The 13,695-nt window shown below is 41.9% G+C and overlaps 1 protein-coding gene and 1 pseudogene across 2 annotated transcripts; both read left to right on the top strand.

Annotated features, from left to right (window-relative positions):
• Window positions 1–3,652: 3,652 nt before the first annotated feature.
• On the top strand, window positions 3,653–5,810 carry LOC311120002 (trypsin-3-like; annotated as a pseudogene). Its single transcript has 4 exons — window positions 3,653–3,803; window positions 4,404–4,663; window positions 5,147–5,278; window positions 5,657–5,810. The product of its transcript is annotated as a trypsin-3-like (transcript).
• A 3,216-nt stretch (window positions 5,811–9,026) lies between these two features.
• LOC311120003 (hyaluronan synthase 1-like) lies at window positions 9,027–11,342 on the top strand (the record flags this gene model as incomplete). The annotated part of the gene is made up of 4 exons (XM_084194637.1): window positions 9,027–9,719; window positions 10,003–10,228; window positions 10,389–10,521; window positions 10,667–11,342. The coding sequence occupies 4 exons, from the start codon at window positions 9,027–9,029 to the stop codon at window positions 11,340–11,342; spliced, it is 1,728 nt and encodes a 575-aa protein (XP_084050763.1).
• Between the last annotated feature and the right edge of the window lie 2,353 nt (window positions 11,343–13,695).

Raw genomic sequence — 13,695 nt, forward strand, 5'->3', positions numbered from 1 at the left:
ATTTTCAACAGGACAATGACCCAACACACCTCCAGGCTGTGTAAGGGCTATTTTACCAAGAAGGAGAGTGATGGAGTGCTGCATCAGATGACCTGGCCTCCACAATCCCCTGACCTCAACCCAATTGAGATGGTTTGGGATGAGTCGGACGGCAGAGTGAAGGAAAAGCAGCCAACAAGTGCTCAGCATATGTGGGAACTCCTTCAAAACTGTTGGAAAAGCATTCCAGATCAAGCTGGTTGAGAGAATGCCATGAGTGTGCAAAGCTGTCATCAAGGCAAAGGGTGGCTATTTGACGAATCTCAAATCTCAAATATATTTTGATTTGTTTAACACTTTTATGGTTACTACATGATTCCACATGTGTTATTTCATAGTTTTGATGTCTTCACTATTATTCTACAATGTAGAAAATAGTAAAAATAAAGAAAACCTTTGTGTGTCCAAACTTTTGACTGGTACTGTATATCTAAGGTTAGTTAGTTTGTCTTTTTTAATGTAATCTGTGATCATAAACCATCGACAAATAATGTGATAACATCAATAAACCACCTTGTGTCATGAAACTGACAAACTGTCCCTCAAAAAGAAGAACTTGTGTTTAGTCCTGTACCTCAACATGTCACTTATCTTAAATGAATGAGGACTGCAGGAAGTCACAAGTGGAAATTGCGAATTCACTAATCTCTCCTGTGAGGGTTGAGGAACACAGTCCTGCACACCATACACTCAAGGGACGGAAAGAAACAGTACAATTACCATCATCAATAACATTATCATTACACATACCACAGAGTTAACCCAAATGCTGTTTCATGATGAGTGTTTGATTTCATTCTAATTGGCAACGCTCTGCAGCTGAACATTATTGTTGTTGTCATGGAGATAGTATTGTAATATTGTTGTTTATTTGTCATCTCATGCTCCACTCACAAGATAACATAACTTGACTGCTGTAAAAAATCTATATATCACCTGTCATATTCTGTGAATAACTAGTAAGATACTAGGGTAACCACACTCAGGTGTTCTCCTGCCCCCTAGTTGTAGGCCTATGGGGAATATTTTCACATTGCAATTTGTTACTCATTTCCAACTATTCGGTGACACTTTGAATTATGTATTTTCTGTGAAGAAGAACAATATTTTCAGCATTACAAAACCACATCTATAACTATAACCACATTTAGAGTTATGCGCACGCACTTGCTCAACATTCTCATGTGTGGAGTCATATAGAAATGACACACAGCTATCTTTGGCTTTGAAATGACAGAGATTTAAGGAACCAACCAACACACACTGCCTGATGTTTAGTGCAGGCAGAGCTTTCTATTTTATGACCGATTCATATTCAACATCAGTTGAGCTTGAATTCACAGGTTCTAACAGGACAAGGGGAAATATGTGTGAAAACCCATTAGAAAACAGTTTTATTGAAAATATAATTGAAAACATACACAAGGACAAACACATCTTAGGAGGAATTTCCAATTGTCAAACAACACCTGACAAGTTCATTTGAGGACAACTTCGATGCTAGTTGTAGCCTATACACTCTTAGAAAAAATATTGCTATCTGGAACCTAAAAGGGTTCTTCGGCTGTCCACATAGGAGAACCCTTTGAATAACCCTTTTTGGTTCCAGGTAGAACCCTTTTGGTTTCAGGTAGAACCCTTTTGGGTTCCATGTAGAACCCTTTCTACATACAGTGGGGAGAACAAGTATTTGATACACTGCCGATTTTGCAGGTTTGCCTACTTACAAAGCATGTAGAGGTCGGTAATTTTTATCATAGGTACACATCAACTGTGAGAGACGGAATCTAAAACAAAAATCCAGAAAATCACATTATATGATTTTTAAGTAATTAATTTGCATTTTATTGCATGACATAAGTATTTGATACATCAGAAAAGCAGAATTTAATGTTTGGTACAGAAACTTTTGTTTGCAATTACAGAGATCATACATTTCCTGTAGGTCTTGACCAGGTTTGCACACACTGCAGCAGGGATTTTGGCCCACTCCTCCATACCTTCTCCAGATCCTTCAGGTTTCGGGGCTGTCGCTGGGCAATACAGACTTTCAGCTCCCTCCAAAGATTTTCTATTGGGTTCAGGTCTGGAGACTGGCTAGGCCACTCCAGGATCTTGAGATGCTTCTTACGGAGCCACTCCTTAGTTGCCCTGGCTGTGTGTTTCGGGTCGTTGTCATGCTGGAAGACCCAGCCACGACCCATCTTCAATGCTCTTACTGAGGGAAGGAGGTTGTTGGCCAAGATCTCGCGAAACATGGCCCCATCCATCCTCCCCTCAATACGGCGCAGTCGTCCTGTCCCCTTTGCAGAAAAGCATCCCCAAAGAATGATGTTTCCACCTCCATGCTTCACGGTTGGGATGGTGTTCTTGGGGTTGTACTCATCCTTCTTTTTCCTCCAAACACGGCGAGTGGAGTTTAGACCAAAAAGCTCTATTTTTGTCTCATCAGACCACATGACCTTCTTCCATTCCTCCTCTGGATCATCCAGATGGTCATTGGCAAACTTCAGACGGGCCTGGACATGCGCTGGCTTGAGCAGGGGGACCTTGCGTGAGCTGCAGGATTTCAATCCATGACGGCGTAGTGTGTTACTAATGGTTTTCTTTGAGACTGTGGTCCCAGCTCTCTTCAGGTCATTGACCAGGTCCTGCCGTGTAGTTCTGGCCTGATCCCTCACCTTCCTCATGACCATTGATGCCCCATGAGGTGAGATCTTGCATGGAGCCCCAGACCGAGGGTGATTGACCGTCAACTTGAACTTCTTCCATTTTCTAATAATTGCGCCAACAGTTGTTGCCTTCTCACCAAGCTGCTTGCCTATTGTCCTGTAGCCCATCCCAGCCTTGTGCAGGTCTACAATTTTATCCCTGATGTCCTTACACAGCTCTCTGGTCTTGGCCATTGTGGAGAGGTTGGAGTCTGTTTGATTGAGTGTGTGGACAGGTGTCTTTTATACAGGTAACGAGTTCAAACAGGTGCAGTTAATACAGGTAATGAGTGGAGAACAGGAGGGCTTCTTAAAGAAAAACTAACAGGTCTGTGAGAGCCGGAATTCTTACTGGTTGGTAGGTGATCAAATACTTATGTCATGCAATAAAATGCAAAATAATTACTTAAAAATCATACAATGTGATTTTCTGGATTTTTGTTTTAGATTCCGTCTCTCACAGTTGAAGTGTACCTATGATAAAAATTACAGACCTCTACATGCTTTGTAAGTAGGAAAACCTGCAAAATCGGCAGTGTATCAAATACTTGTTCTCCCCACTGTAGGGTGCTACATGGAACCAAAAAGGGTTCAATCTGGAACCAAAAAGGGTTCTACCTGGAACACAAAAGTGTTCTCCTATGGGTACAGCTGAAGAAACCCTTTTTTCTAAGAGTGTACAATGTGTCAATAAGTTACTTGCATTATAACTGGGAAGCATACAGTTTTCATTATAATGTTGTAAATGACTGATGCATTTATGGTTAGAACCTAACAAATGAGTCTCGCTATTACTCATGCATCAGTAAGGTAGTTGCAGCCAGATATGATTATATGCAGGCATGACTTGTCTATGTTATTATCTGTGACTCCCAGTGACTCTGTCTATGTTATTACTTTAGTTGCCCTTGAGGGGGACAACAAGATCGTAGGAGGGTATGAGTGCAGGAAGAACTCTGTTCCCTACCAGGTGTCTCTGAACACAGGGTACAACTTCTGTGGAGGGATCCTCCTCTCTAGTGAATGGGTGCTCTCTGCTGCCCACTGCTACAAATCATAAGCACAGACTGCAGAGTTACTATGTGCTAGAGAATTTCAAAAATAGTTTAAATGTTGTTGTTTTTTACACTTTATTTTATTTCATGAACATTCTGGTGGTGTAGGCCTTAAAATCCCCATTTAATCTAGAAACGTACTCTTCTTTCCTTAGCTGTTAGTTGGACTTAAAGAGAAACAAGTAAAGAAGGCAGTGTATTGATCACAGGAGGTTGGTGGCACCTTAATTGGGGAGAACGGGCTCGTGGTAATGGCTGGAGCAGAATCAGTGGAATGGTATCAAATACATCAAACACATGGTTTCCAGGTGTTTGATGCCATTCCATTTGCTCTGTTCCGGCCATTATTATGAACTGTTTCCCCCTCAGCAGCCTCCACTGGTATTGATGGACATGACATAGTATGCTTTGCTCTTTGTAATATCATGTTTAATGGTTGAGTCCATTCGGATTTAAGACCACAACTGTTGTAGAACTGTTTGGATGAAATGGGTAAACCTTAACATACAGCAAATCTAACAAGTTTCCCAGTGTAGGACCCTCCTTCCCCTCTAACAACCACAGTATCATCTCCATTCTGGTTATAACCCTGCTGGTCGCCATTGGAGGTCCGTCTGGGGGAGCACAACATCAAGGAGCCTGAGGACATGGAGCAACACATCATGTCTGCCCAGTTCATCCGCCACCCAGACTACAACTCTGGTACCCAGGACAGTGACATCGCGCTGATCAAGCTAAACCAGCCTGACACCCTCAACAGCTATGTGAGCCCTGTGGCCCTCCCCACTAAGTGTAGCACTGCTGGAACCATGTGCCAGGTCTCTGGCTGGGGGAGCCTCCACGCCAGCAACGAAGGCTGTGAGTGGAATGTGTGTTTTATTAGTGTTTTATTAGTCGTATGTACTGGATACACATGGTATACGCCATCCAACAAAATGCTTACTTTCAGGTTCCTTCTCGACAATGCAACAACAATAAGAAATAAGAAAAGATACGAATACAAACATTTGTGTGTACATTTGTGCGTGCGTGTGTGTGCTTGTGTTTGTGTGTATGTGTGTGTGGGTGTTTGTGTGGTTGTGTAAAACAGCTGCGTATTTTATCCCAGGTGAACTACTTGCCCAGTGTGTTCAGTACCTGATTAGATATGATGCTGTCTTGGCTATAAATGGTTAACAGCTGAGGACAACAGTTATTTGAGAGTGATTGGTACTTTTACAGTCTTAAGAAATCTCAAGTTTTCCACTTCTGATTTGTTTTAATGGAAAGTCTTAATGACTTGTTACATGTCTATCTGGAAGACTCTGTCTAACTCTATCTTTCTTTGATGTTCTGTTCCAGCGAGGTACCCTGACACACTGCAGTGTGTGGAGGTCCCCTCCTGACTGATAACACCTGTCTGGAAGCCTATTTCTTCCAGATAACTGAGAACATGAACTGTGCTGGCTTCGTGGAGGGAGGCAGAATAGACCTGTACGATACTTCTTCATATTTCACTTTCTTGCTTTCACAGTTTGCACCATGATGCATTTTTTTTTGTCTCTCTTCTTCTTGCTCTGTCACATACTCTCTCTATCTTGTTTATCTTGTTCATGTCACTCTGGCTTGTTGCTCTCTCTTTCTTTATCTCTCTCACCATCTTACCCCCCCTCTCTCTGTCACTTTCTTTCTTTCTTTCTTTCTTTCTTTCTTTCTTTCTTTCTTTCTTTCTTTCTTTCTTTCTTTCTTTCTTTCTTTCTTTCTTTCTTTCTTTCTTTCTTTCTTTCTCTCTCTCTGTCTCTATCTCTGTCTCTGTCTCTGTCTCTGTCTCTGTCTCTGTCTCTCTCTCTCTCTCTCTCTCTCTCCACCCCACCAGGGTGACTCTGGTGGCCCTCTGGTGTGTGATGGGGAGCTGCAGGGGGTTGTTTCCAGGGGTCATGGCTGTGCTCTCAGGAAGAAGCCTGGCGTCTACACCAAAGTCTGCAACTACGTGTCATGGATCCAAAACACCATGGCATCCGGCTAAGTAGCAAAGGCTGGTCCTGATGTCATGGAACTAACAATTTGAACTGATGATATCAAATAAAGCATGTCTGTTTATTGAATGTGGTCTTTGTTGAGTGACATCATAGGGTTGACTTCTTATGAGAGGATTTGAACAAGTCAGATCAGAATTTGGGCTATTGTGAAGGCGCTAGATGGTATAAGAGGTAAAAACTGAACACTTGGCTCCCTCTGCTGGATATACAGTGATCTTCCATCTTAAGCGATAATAAATAAACATGAGAGGGTGGGTGACCCAAAGACCAAATTGAGTCTAGCAAAGCATACATATTCCATTTAGACTATGGAATATTCTCACAACACGGTAGAATACCCAGATTTTCCAAGTCTGCCCACCATCCAAAATACCACAAGTACCACACCCTTCACCATGACATCATAGTGACCAGGCCAAGGGCTCTGTTGGCCCTGTGGCCTGAGGCATTCTATTTGGGTCTGACCTGAGGCATGTAGATTTGTTCATAACAGTGCCAGTGGCTATGGGTGTGGGCCTTCAACGATCTCATCAACAGATTTCCATGTCCCTAGAGATGTAGTCAGGGTAAAATGGGAACAGGTTACAACTCAATAAAGTAGAATGGACAGCTAGGCAGTGGTGTAAAATACTTAAGTAAAAATACTTTGAAGTATTACTTAAGTCGTTTTTTTGGATATTTGTATTTTACTTTACTATTGATATTTTTCAACTATTCAACTTTCTATTTTACTCCACTACATTCCTAAAGAAAATAATGTACTTTTTATCCATACATTTTCCCTGACACCCAAAAGTACTTGTTACATTTTGAATGCTTTGCAGGACAGGAAAATTGTCAATTTCACTCACTTACAGTATCAAGAGAACATCCCTGGTCATCGCTACTGCCTCTGATCTGGCAGACTGACTAAACACAAATGCTTCATTTGTAAATTATGTTGGAGTGTTGGAGTGTGCCCCTGGCTATCCGTAAAAAAAATAAAAAGAAAAGAAAGAAAATCATGCCATCTGGTTTGCTTAATATAAGGAATTTGAAATGATTTATACTTTTACTTTTGATACTTAAGTATATTTTAGCAATTACATTTACTTTTGATACTTAAGTACATTTAAAACCAAATACTTGTAGACTTTTACACAAGTAGTATTTTACTGGGTGACTTTCACTTTTACTTGAGTCATTATTTTCTATTAAGGTACAGTATCTTAACTTTTACTCAAGTATGACAATTGGGTACTTTATCCACCACTGCAGCTAGGTCTTTCGAGGTCATCAATATTGAACCAACCAAAATACATATGGCAGTGGTTCCCAAATTATTTGCTCTCTGAGGCTGTTGGGAGTTTTCTTGTGACCCATGCAAAACCACAAATAAAACCAATATTTTTGGTGTCTGCAACCCATGCGGAGTTAGCGGTGATTGACCATTGGGTCCCGAGTTCCGACCCACTGTTTGGGAAACATTGAGTCAAGGCAATGTCAAATACTCTCAGGGTTTTACTGAAGTATGTTCAGCCTTTACCAAGGAATATGTATGACTGACGCAGTATTATAATGTGTCATGTTTCCCTGTCACTGAACCAAAACAAAGACCCTCAGGTTGATCCATGAGATAAGATTTGGTCATAAACACTGCTTGATGTGCCCTTCTCTATGCACCATTCATGTGTGGTGGTGGTTATACATTTGTTAGCCTTGTGGCTAGCATTGCCTAACAATATTCAGTACAAGAGAAAGGATGCAGGGTTATTATTGTGCCACCAGAGGGCATCATTCAACTTCTTGACAGATCATGGCAGTGACTGGTCAGGGACAAGGTAGGTGTGATCCAATAATTTTCAATGGAAATGTATGGTGGTGATGAGGGTAATGATATTTCCCACACTTTTGGTTTATCTTGTATTAGGGGTTTGTGCTATATGTGAATTGTGCTGTTATGTATTTATTGTCTAATCCAAATGCCACAAGTTCCCTATGGGAAAAATTAAGTAGGATATTCTATTTTATTATACTCTATTCTATTCGATTGTCAAGTGAATAATATCTAAATGACTGTATTCTAAAATGTGAAAAAAATGAATTACAGAACTGTAAATAAGTAGCCTACAATTGATCAAGATCAATGTTGTTTTGTCGACAATACAATCAGATAGTGTAAAACAAAAGAAGAGGAGGTTAATTTTCAGGATTATTGTGGTCATTATGGAGGTTTACCCTGATCAATTTACAAAAGGCAGATAGATAGTTGACACAGTGCGACATCTGTGAGTCAAAATTGTAATGATTAGAAATTTACTAAATTGTGCATTCCTGAATTAAATCCAACATACGGATTTTAATATAAAATTGACGCACATAACTACTCTTACTGAAGTAAAACTAATCCCTGTGGATTTATATTTGACGAATTCACAATGGACCTCCTTTCTACTTTGACGCAGCACGTGCTGACTCACAAACCCAGTATTAAGGGCGTAATACCTATGATGGTTTGCTATGGGCCACTGTATGTGCGCTCACATCTGGCAGCATTTGGAGTAAGCTTGTTTCTCAAGTTTATAAAGTAATCCAACTTCACGCAAAGAGTAGAGAGAGAGTAGGAGACGGAGAGGAAGGGGCATTTCAAGAGTGGAGTAACTTGGCACCAAAGTCAGGTAAGGCTATACATTTTTTATCCAAATATGTTTGTTTTTTATTGACCATTAGAAATAAAAGTTATTTTTGCGCTACATTGTTTACGTCATAAAGAAACAAGGCAACTTCTTGATGATATCTTTTGAAGATTGATGGGTCAAATAAAAACGTTTTTTATTTTTTATTTTTTATTCATGATAACGTTTGTGTGGTAGGATGTCTTTGGTATTTATAGTGATCTGCAGCTTACTTGACAGAATGATGCCCAACAATTTTTTTCAATCTTGTAATAAGTTACCGTAATGTTTAAAATCGAATACATTTTGTAGACGCAGTATTGTTGATATGATAATACTTGAAAGCATGATTAGCCTTTTTACAGCCTTTATTACATGAAGTGCTGAACCTTTCTGTTGTATTTTCAGTAGGCTGATTCAATTAATCAATTCACTTAATTCAATAAATGAAATATAATCTTTAATTTTGCCTATTTGTTCCTGTTCCAATGTATTTATCTTCAATGTTCATCTTCCTTGATTGACAACAGGTATCTAAAGGGGTGGAAAATGGAACTGAAACCATTGCTAAGGCGTATGGGCTCGATAGTCCGTGCCATCCTGACATTCCTCTTTGCCTTGGTGGTGCTGGGGGTGATGGTGTGGGCCTACGTCCAGGGCTTCCAGCTGGCCACCTCCCCGTACGGCATCATCTCCTTCGGCTTCTACGGCCTCCTGCTGGGGCTCCACGTCCTGGTCCAGAGCCTGTTCGCCTTCGTGGAGCACCGCCGCATGAGGGCCCGAAGCAAGGCCTGCACCTTCACCAAGACCATCGGCTTCACTATCTCAGCCTACCAGGAGGACCCAGAGTACCTGCGCGAGTGCCTCAACTCCATTCGGGCCCTCAAGTACCCTCCAGAGCTGCTGCGGGTCATCATGGTGGTGGATGGGAACTCGGAGGACGACCTCTACATGCTGGAGATGTTCAGGGAGGTGTTTGCAGACCAGGACCCTGGCTGTTACGTGTGGAGGAATAACTACCACACGTGGGACCCCACCCAGACCCAGGAGTGGGGCATCCCCGGGGTGATAGGCCCCGCCGGGGACGCTAGTTATGGGTTGGGAGAGGACCCCCAGAGGAGGGAGGTGGAGGATCTGATCAACAGCAGGAGGTGTGTGTGCATCATGCAGAAGTGGGGTGGAAAGAGGGAGGTGATGTACACAGCATTCAAGGCACTGGGACTGTCGGTGGACTACCTACAGGTGAGGAGTTGATTTATATCTCTTTGTATGGCTCTTGAGATTAGGGAAATACTGTATTTCATTAAGAAAACACACCTTGGATCAGAGCACACAGTATCTTCATTCTGTTTCTTGTCCTATAATGTTAATAATTGTTAATAACTAATGTTAATAATCATCTCTCTCTCTCTCTCTCTCTCTCTCTCTCTCTCTCTCTCTCTCTCTCTCTCTCTCTCTCTCTCTCTCTCTCTCTCGCTCTCTCGCTCTCTCTCTCTCTCTCTCTCTCTCTCTCTCTCTCTTCCAGGTGTGTGACTCTGACACCAAGCTAGACCCCCTGGCTACGGTGGAGCTGTGTAAGGTTCTGGAGAGCAACCAGAAGTACGGGGCGGTGGGAGGAGACGTGATGATCCTCAACCTCAAGGAGTCCTACATCAGCTTCATGAGCAGCCTGCGCTATTGGATGGCGTTCAACATCGAGAGGTCCTGCCAGTCCTTCTTCAACTGTGTCTCCTGCATCAGCGGCCCCCTGGGTAAGGAAAATACACTTTCCTGTGACCGCGATAAACATGAGACATAACCTTGCTTCTCTTGTTTATGCTATTTGTTTTCAGTAACATAACAAGTGATACAATTGGAATATACTTGCATGTGAACTGCAGTACTATAACATAGGTTTGGTTTCATCCTCAGGTCTGTACAGGAATGACCTCCTCCAGCAGTTCTTAGAGTCCTGGTACAACCAGAAGTTCCTGGGGACTCACTGCACATTTGGGGATGACAGACATCTCACCAACCGCATGCTCAGCATGGGCTATGCCACCAAGTGAGTATATGTCTTCACACATACTCGTCATACTGCATGCCATCTAAAAACCTGTCCTAGAAGACACAAATAAACTCTACCACAACACTTTACTAGAGATGATAAGATGATAATAGACTCATCATCATCCATCCTCTGCTCTCAGATACACGGCCCGCTCCAAGTGCTACACAGAGACGCCAGGCCAGTTCCTCCGGTGGCTCAACCAGCAGACGCGCTGGACCAAGTCTTACTTCCGTGAGTGGCTCTACAACGCCATGTGGTGGCACAAGCACCACCTGTGGATGACCTACGAGTCCATCGTCTCTGGTGTCTTCCCCTTCTTCGTCACGGCCACCATCATCCAGCTGTTCTGGACAGGCACCCTGTGGGACATCCTCTGGGTCCTCTGCTGCATCCAGCTCATCGGCCTGATCAAGGCGGCCTATGCCTGCATCCTGCGCCACGACCTGGTCATGTTGTTCATGTCCCTCTACTCTGCCCTCTACATGACCAGCCTGCTGCCCGCCAAGTACTTTGCCATCATCACCATGAACAAGAGCAGCTGGGGCACGTCGGGCCGCCGCAAGATGGTTGGGAACTACATCCCCCTGCTGCCTCTGTCGGTGTGGGCGGCCATCTTGCTGGGAGGGTTCTGCTACACCATCTACAAGGAGAGCCAGAAGGGCTGGTTCACGCCGTCTAAGGTACTAGAGACCAGGTTTCTGATCTACGGCTGTGTGGCGTACGTCTGCTACTGGTTCCTCATGATCTTCCTCTACTGGGTGTGGTTCCGCAGGCTGTGTAGGAAACGCTCCCAAAGTTATGACGTGAGCGTATAGGGAAAAAATACAGGATATTATGTATTTATTTTGTATTGTGTACATTAAAGTTTCATTTATTTATTTCATCTTGTGGTACAGTAGCTGTTTGTGAACAGATAACCTTTATACAGCTGCTAAACCAACTGAACCATATAATATATACATTTATATAATGTACTGTATATGAGAACAATTACCTAGACTCTGGGAAGCTTCATCCAGAAAAGTGTCAAAGATGAGAATATATTGTTGATAACTACAGTTTGCCGTGCTACTGAAGATGGAGAAATTAGTTGTTAAGTGAGTGAATATTTGACATTCAGATGTCTTTACACATACTTTATAACAGAAACTGTATATGGAAGCAATATAGTACAGTATACTTCTCAGGAGTCCTCGCAGCAGTTTATGATATAAGACTTATAATTTATTCTAGATGGCCCTTGATTTGCTGTTGCTTATTTCTACTGAATGCCTTATGAACAAAGTGTTATATTTATTTAATATAACGATTTGTAATCTCTCTTGAGCACAACATGATTGAACTGTTATTAGATCACGCTGTATATGACTTGATACGTGCCTTACACCAAAAAATACCATATCAGACATATAGTAGCTTTTCTTTGTTTTTAAATATACCTCTCAATAATGCACTGGAAATTGGACTGGATTTTAATCACAAGTTGTTGTTTTTTACATTACCTTGGAAGCAAACTAGCAAAATGTTTAAGTGTAGAATACATGCAGTTGTACTTCTTGGGAAAACAAAATATGGGGTATAGGACGATGCAAAAGAAAAGCATAAGGTAACATGATGGTCAAAAGGTGTTGTTTTGTGCTTCTAGGTGAAAATATTTATTTCAGTGTAAATAATAGTGACAGACTCCGTAGTAAGACGATTAGACAATCATACATGTGATGTCCACTCCCAGGGTTTCTTTGTGAAGCCCTGTGAGATAGACGGGCAATGGTTCTGCTGTCATGTTGAGTATAAACATGAGAGATGCACTTGGCTCGGTTTGAACTGAACTGACTGAGCACACTTTTATAAACACCTGTATAGATTGTTGATGCACATTTTTCATTGTATGTGATGATTTCCTTTGTCATATTATTTAGCAAATGTGAATTAATGTATGTATGTATGTTTTGGGAATTTGATAAAAAATAGAAAATAAAAAAGAAGTATTTTCTGAGGAAAATGAAGTACAGTAGCTTACTGTTGATCTGTTGAGGAGGGATTGTTTTGGCCACCACACCCATCTCTCAATGATCCTATCAATCTAGGATGTTGAAATCAGTGAATCTCTGTATTCATTTTAGTGGTTGCTTCATCTGACTCCACTATCAATGCTAACTATACCCCTGATTTCCCTGACAGTTGATAGGTAAGGTAACCATTACGGTCAGGAGGGAAGAAAAATACAGTAATTCCAATAATTTTCATAACCAATAATCTATCATTTATTCCTTTGCTGTAACGCCTAATACTGGCCCCTAGCTTGCTATGGAACGTCCGCATTATGTACTCTCCACTAATGGTTCTGTTGACTGTAGGAGAGATGTGACATTTCCATTGAGCAACACATGATAATCTGAGAAATGAGAGGTTCTGTTGGAGACATTACATTTTACATTTTAGTCATTTAGCAGACACTCTTATCCAGAGCGACTTACAGTTAGTGAATACCTTTTTTAAATTATATATATCTTTTTTTTATACTTGCCCCCCGTGGGAATCGAACCCACAACCCTGGCGTTGCAAACGCCATGCTCTATCAACTGAGCTACATCCCTGCCGGCCATTCCCTCCCCTACCCTGGACGACGCTGGGCCAATTGTGCGCCGCCCATGAGTCTCCCAGTCGCAGCCGGCTGCGACAGAGCCTGGATTCGAACCAGGATCTCTAGTGGCACAGTTAGCACTGCGATGCAGTGCCTTAGACCACTGCGCCACTCAGGAGTTAGAGACATCTATCATCAGGAGTGTCATCGTTAGTCATCAAGAGGTATAATTACTGATGTAAAGTCAACATTTCTGACCTCTCAGGGCAGTTAGAGGGCCAGTTGCTTTGCATTGGTTTGATTTGACTGGTGGAGGGAGGAGAGTGTTTGTTGCTGTTTTTGTTTCATATAAACATTTTATGACAGGTCTGGGTGGGTGGAAGTTCTAAAAGAAGCTGAAAACTACAATATACAGTTAATTACCCCATATATGAATTGTGTAAGTGACACCCATTTGTTTTTAAACGCTGTTATGTAACACTAACAGACGTCGATTAAGGCAGTCCCCCGCACCTCTCTGATTCAGAGGGGTTGGGTTAAATGCGGAAAACAAATTTTGGTTGCACTTGTCAGTGCTAACTTTA

The sequence above is a fragment of the Coregonus lavaretus genome, assembly GCF_964263955.1.
Source record: "Coregonus lavaretus genome assembly, contig: HAP1_SCAFFOLD_6995, whole genome shotgun sequence".
Lineage (NCBI taxonomy): Eukaryota > Metazoa > Chordata > Actinopteri > Salmoniformes > Salmonidae > Coregonus > Coregonus lavaretus.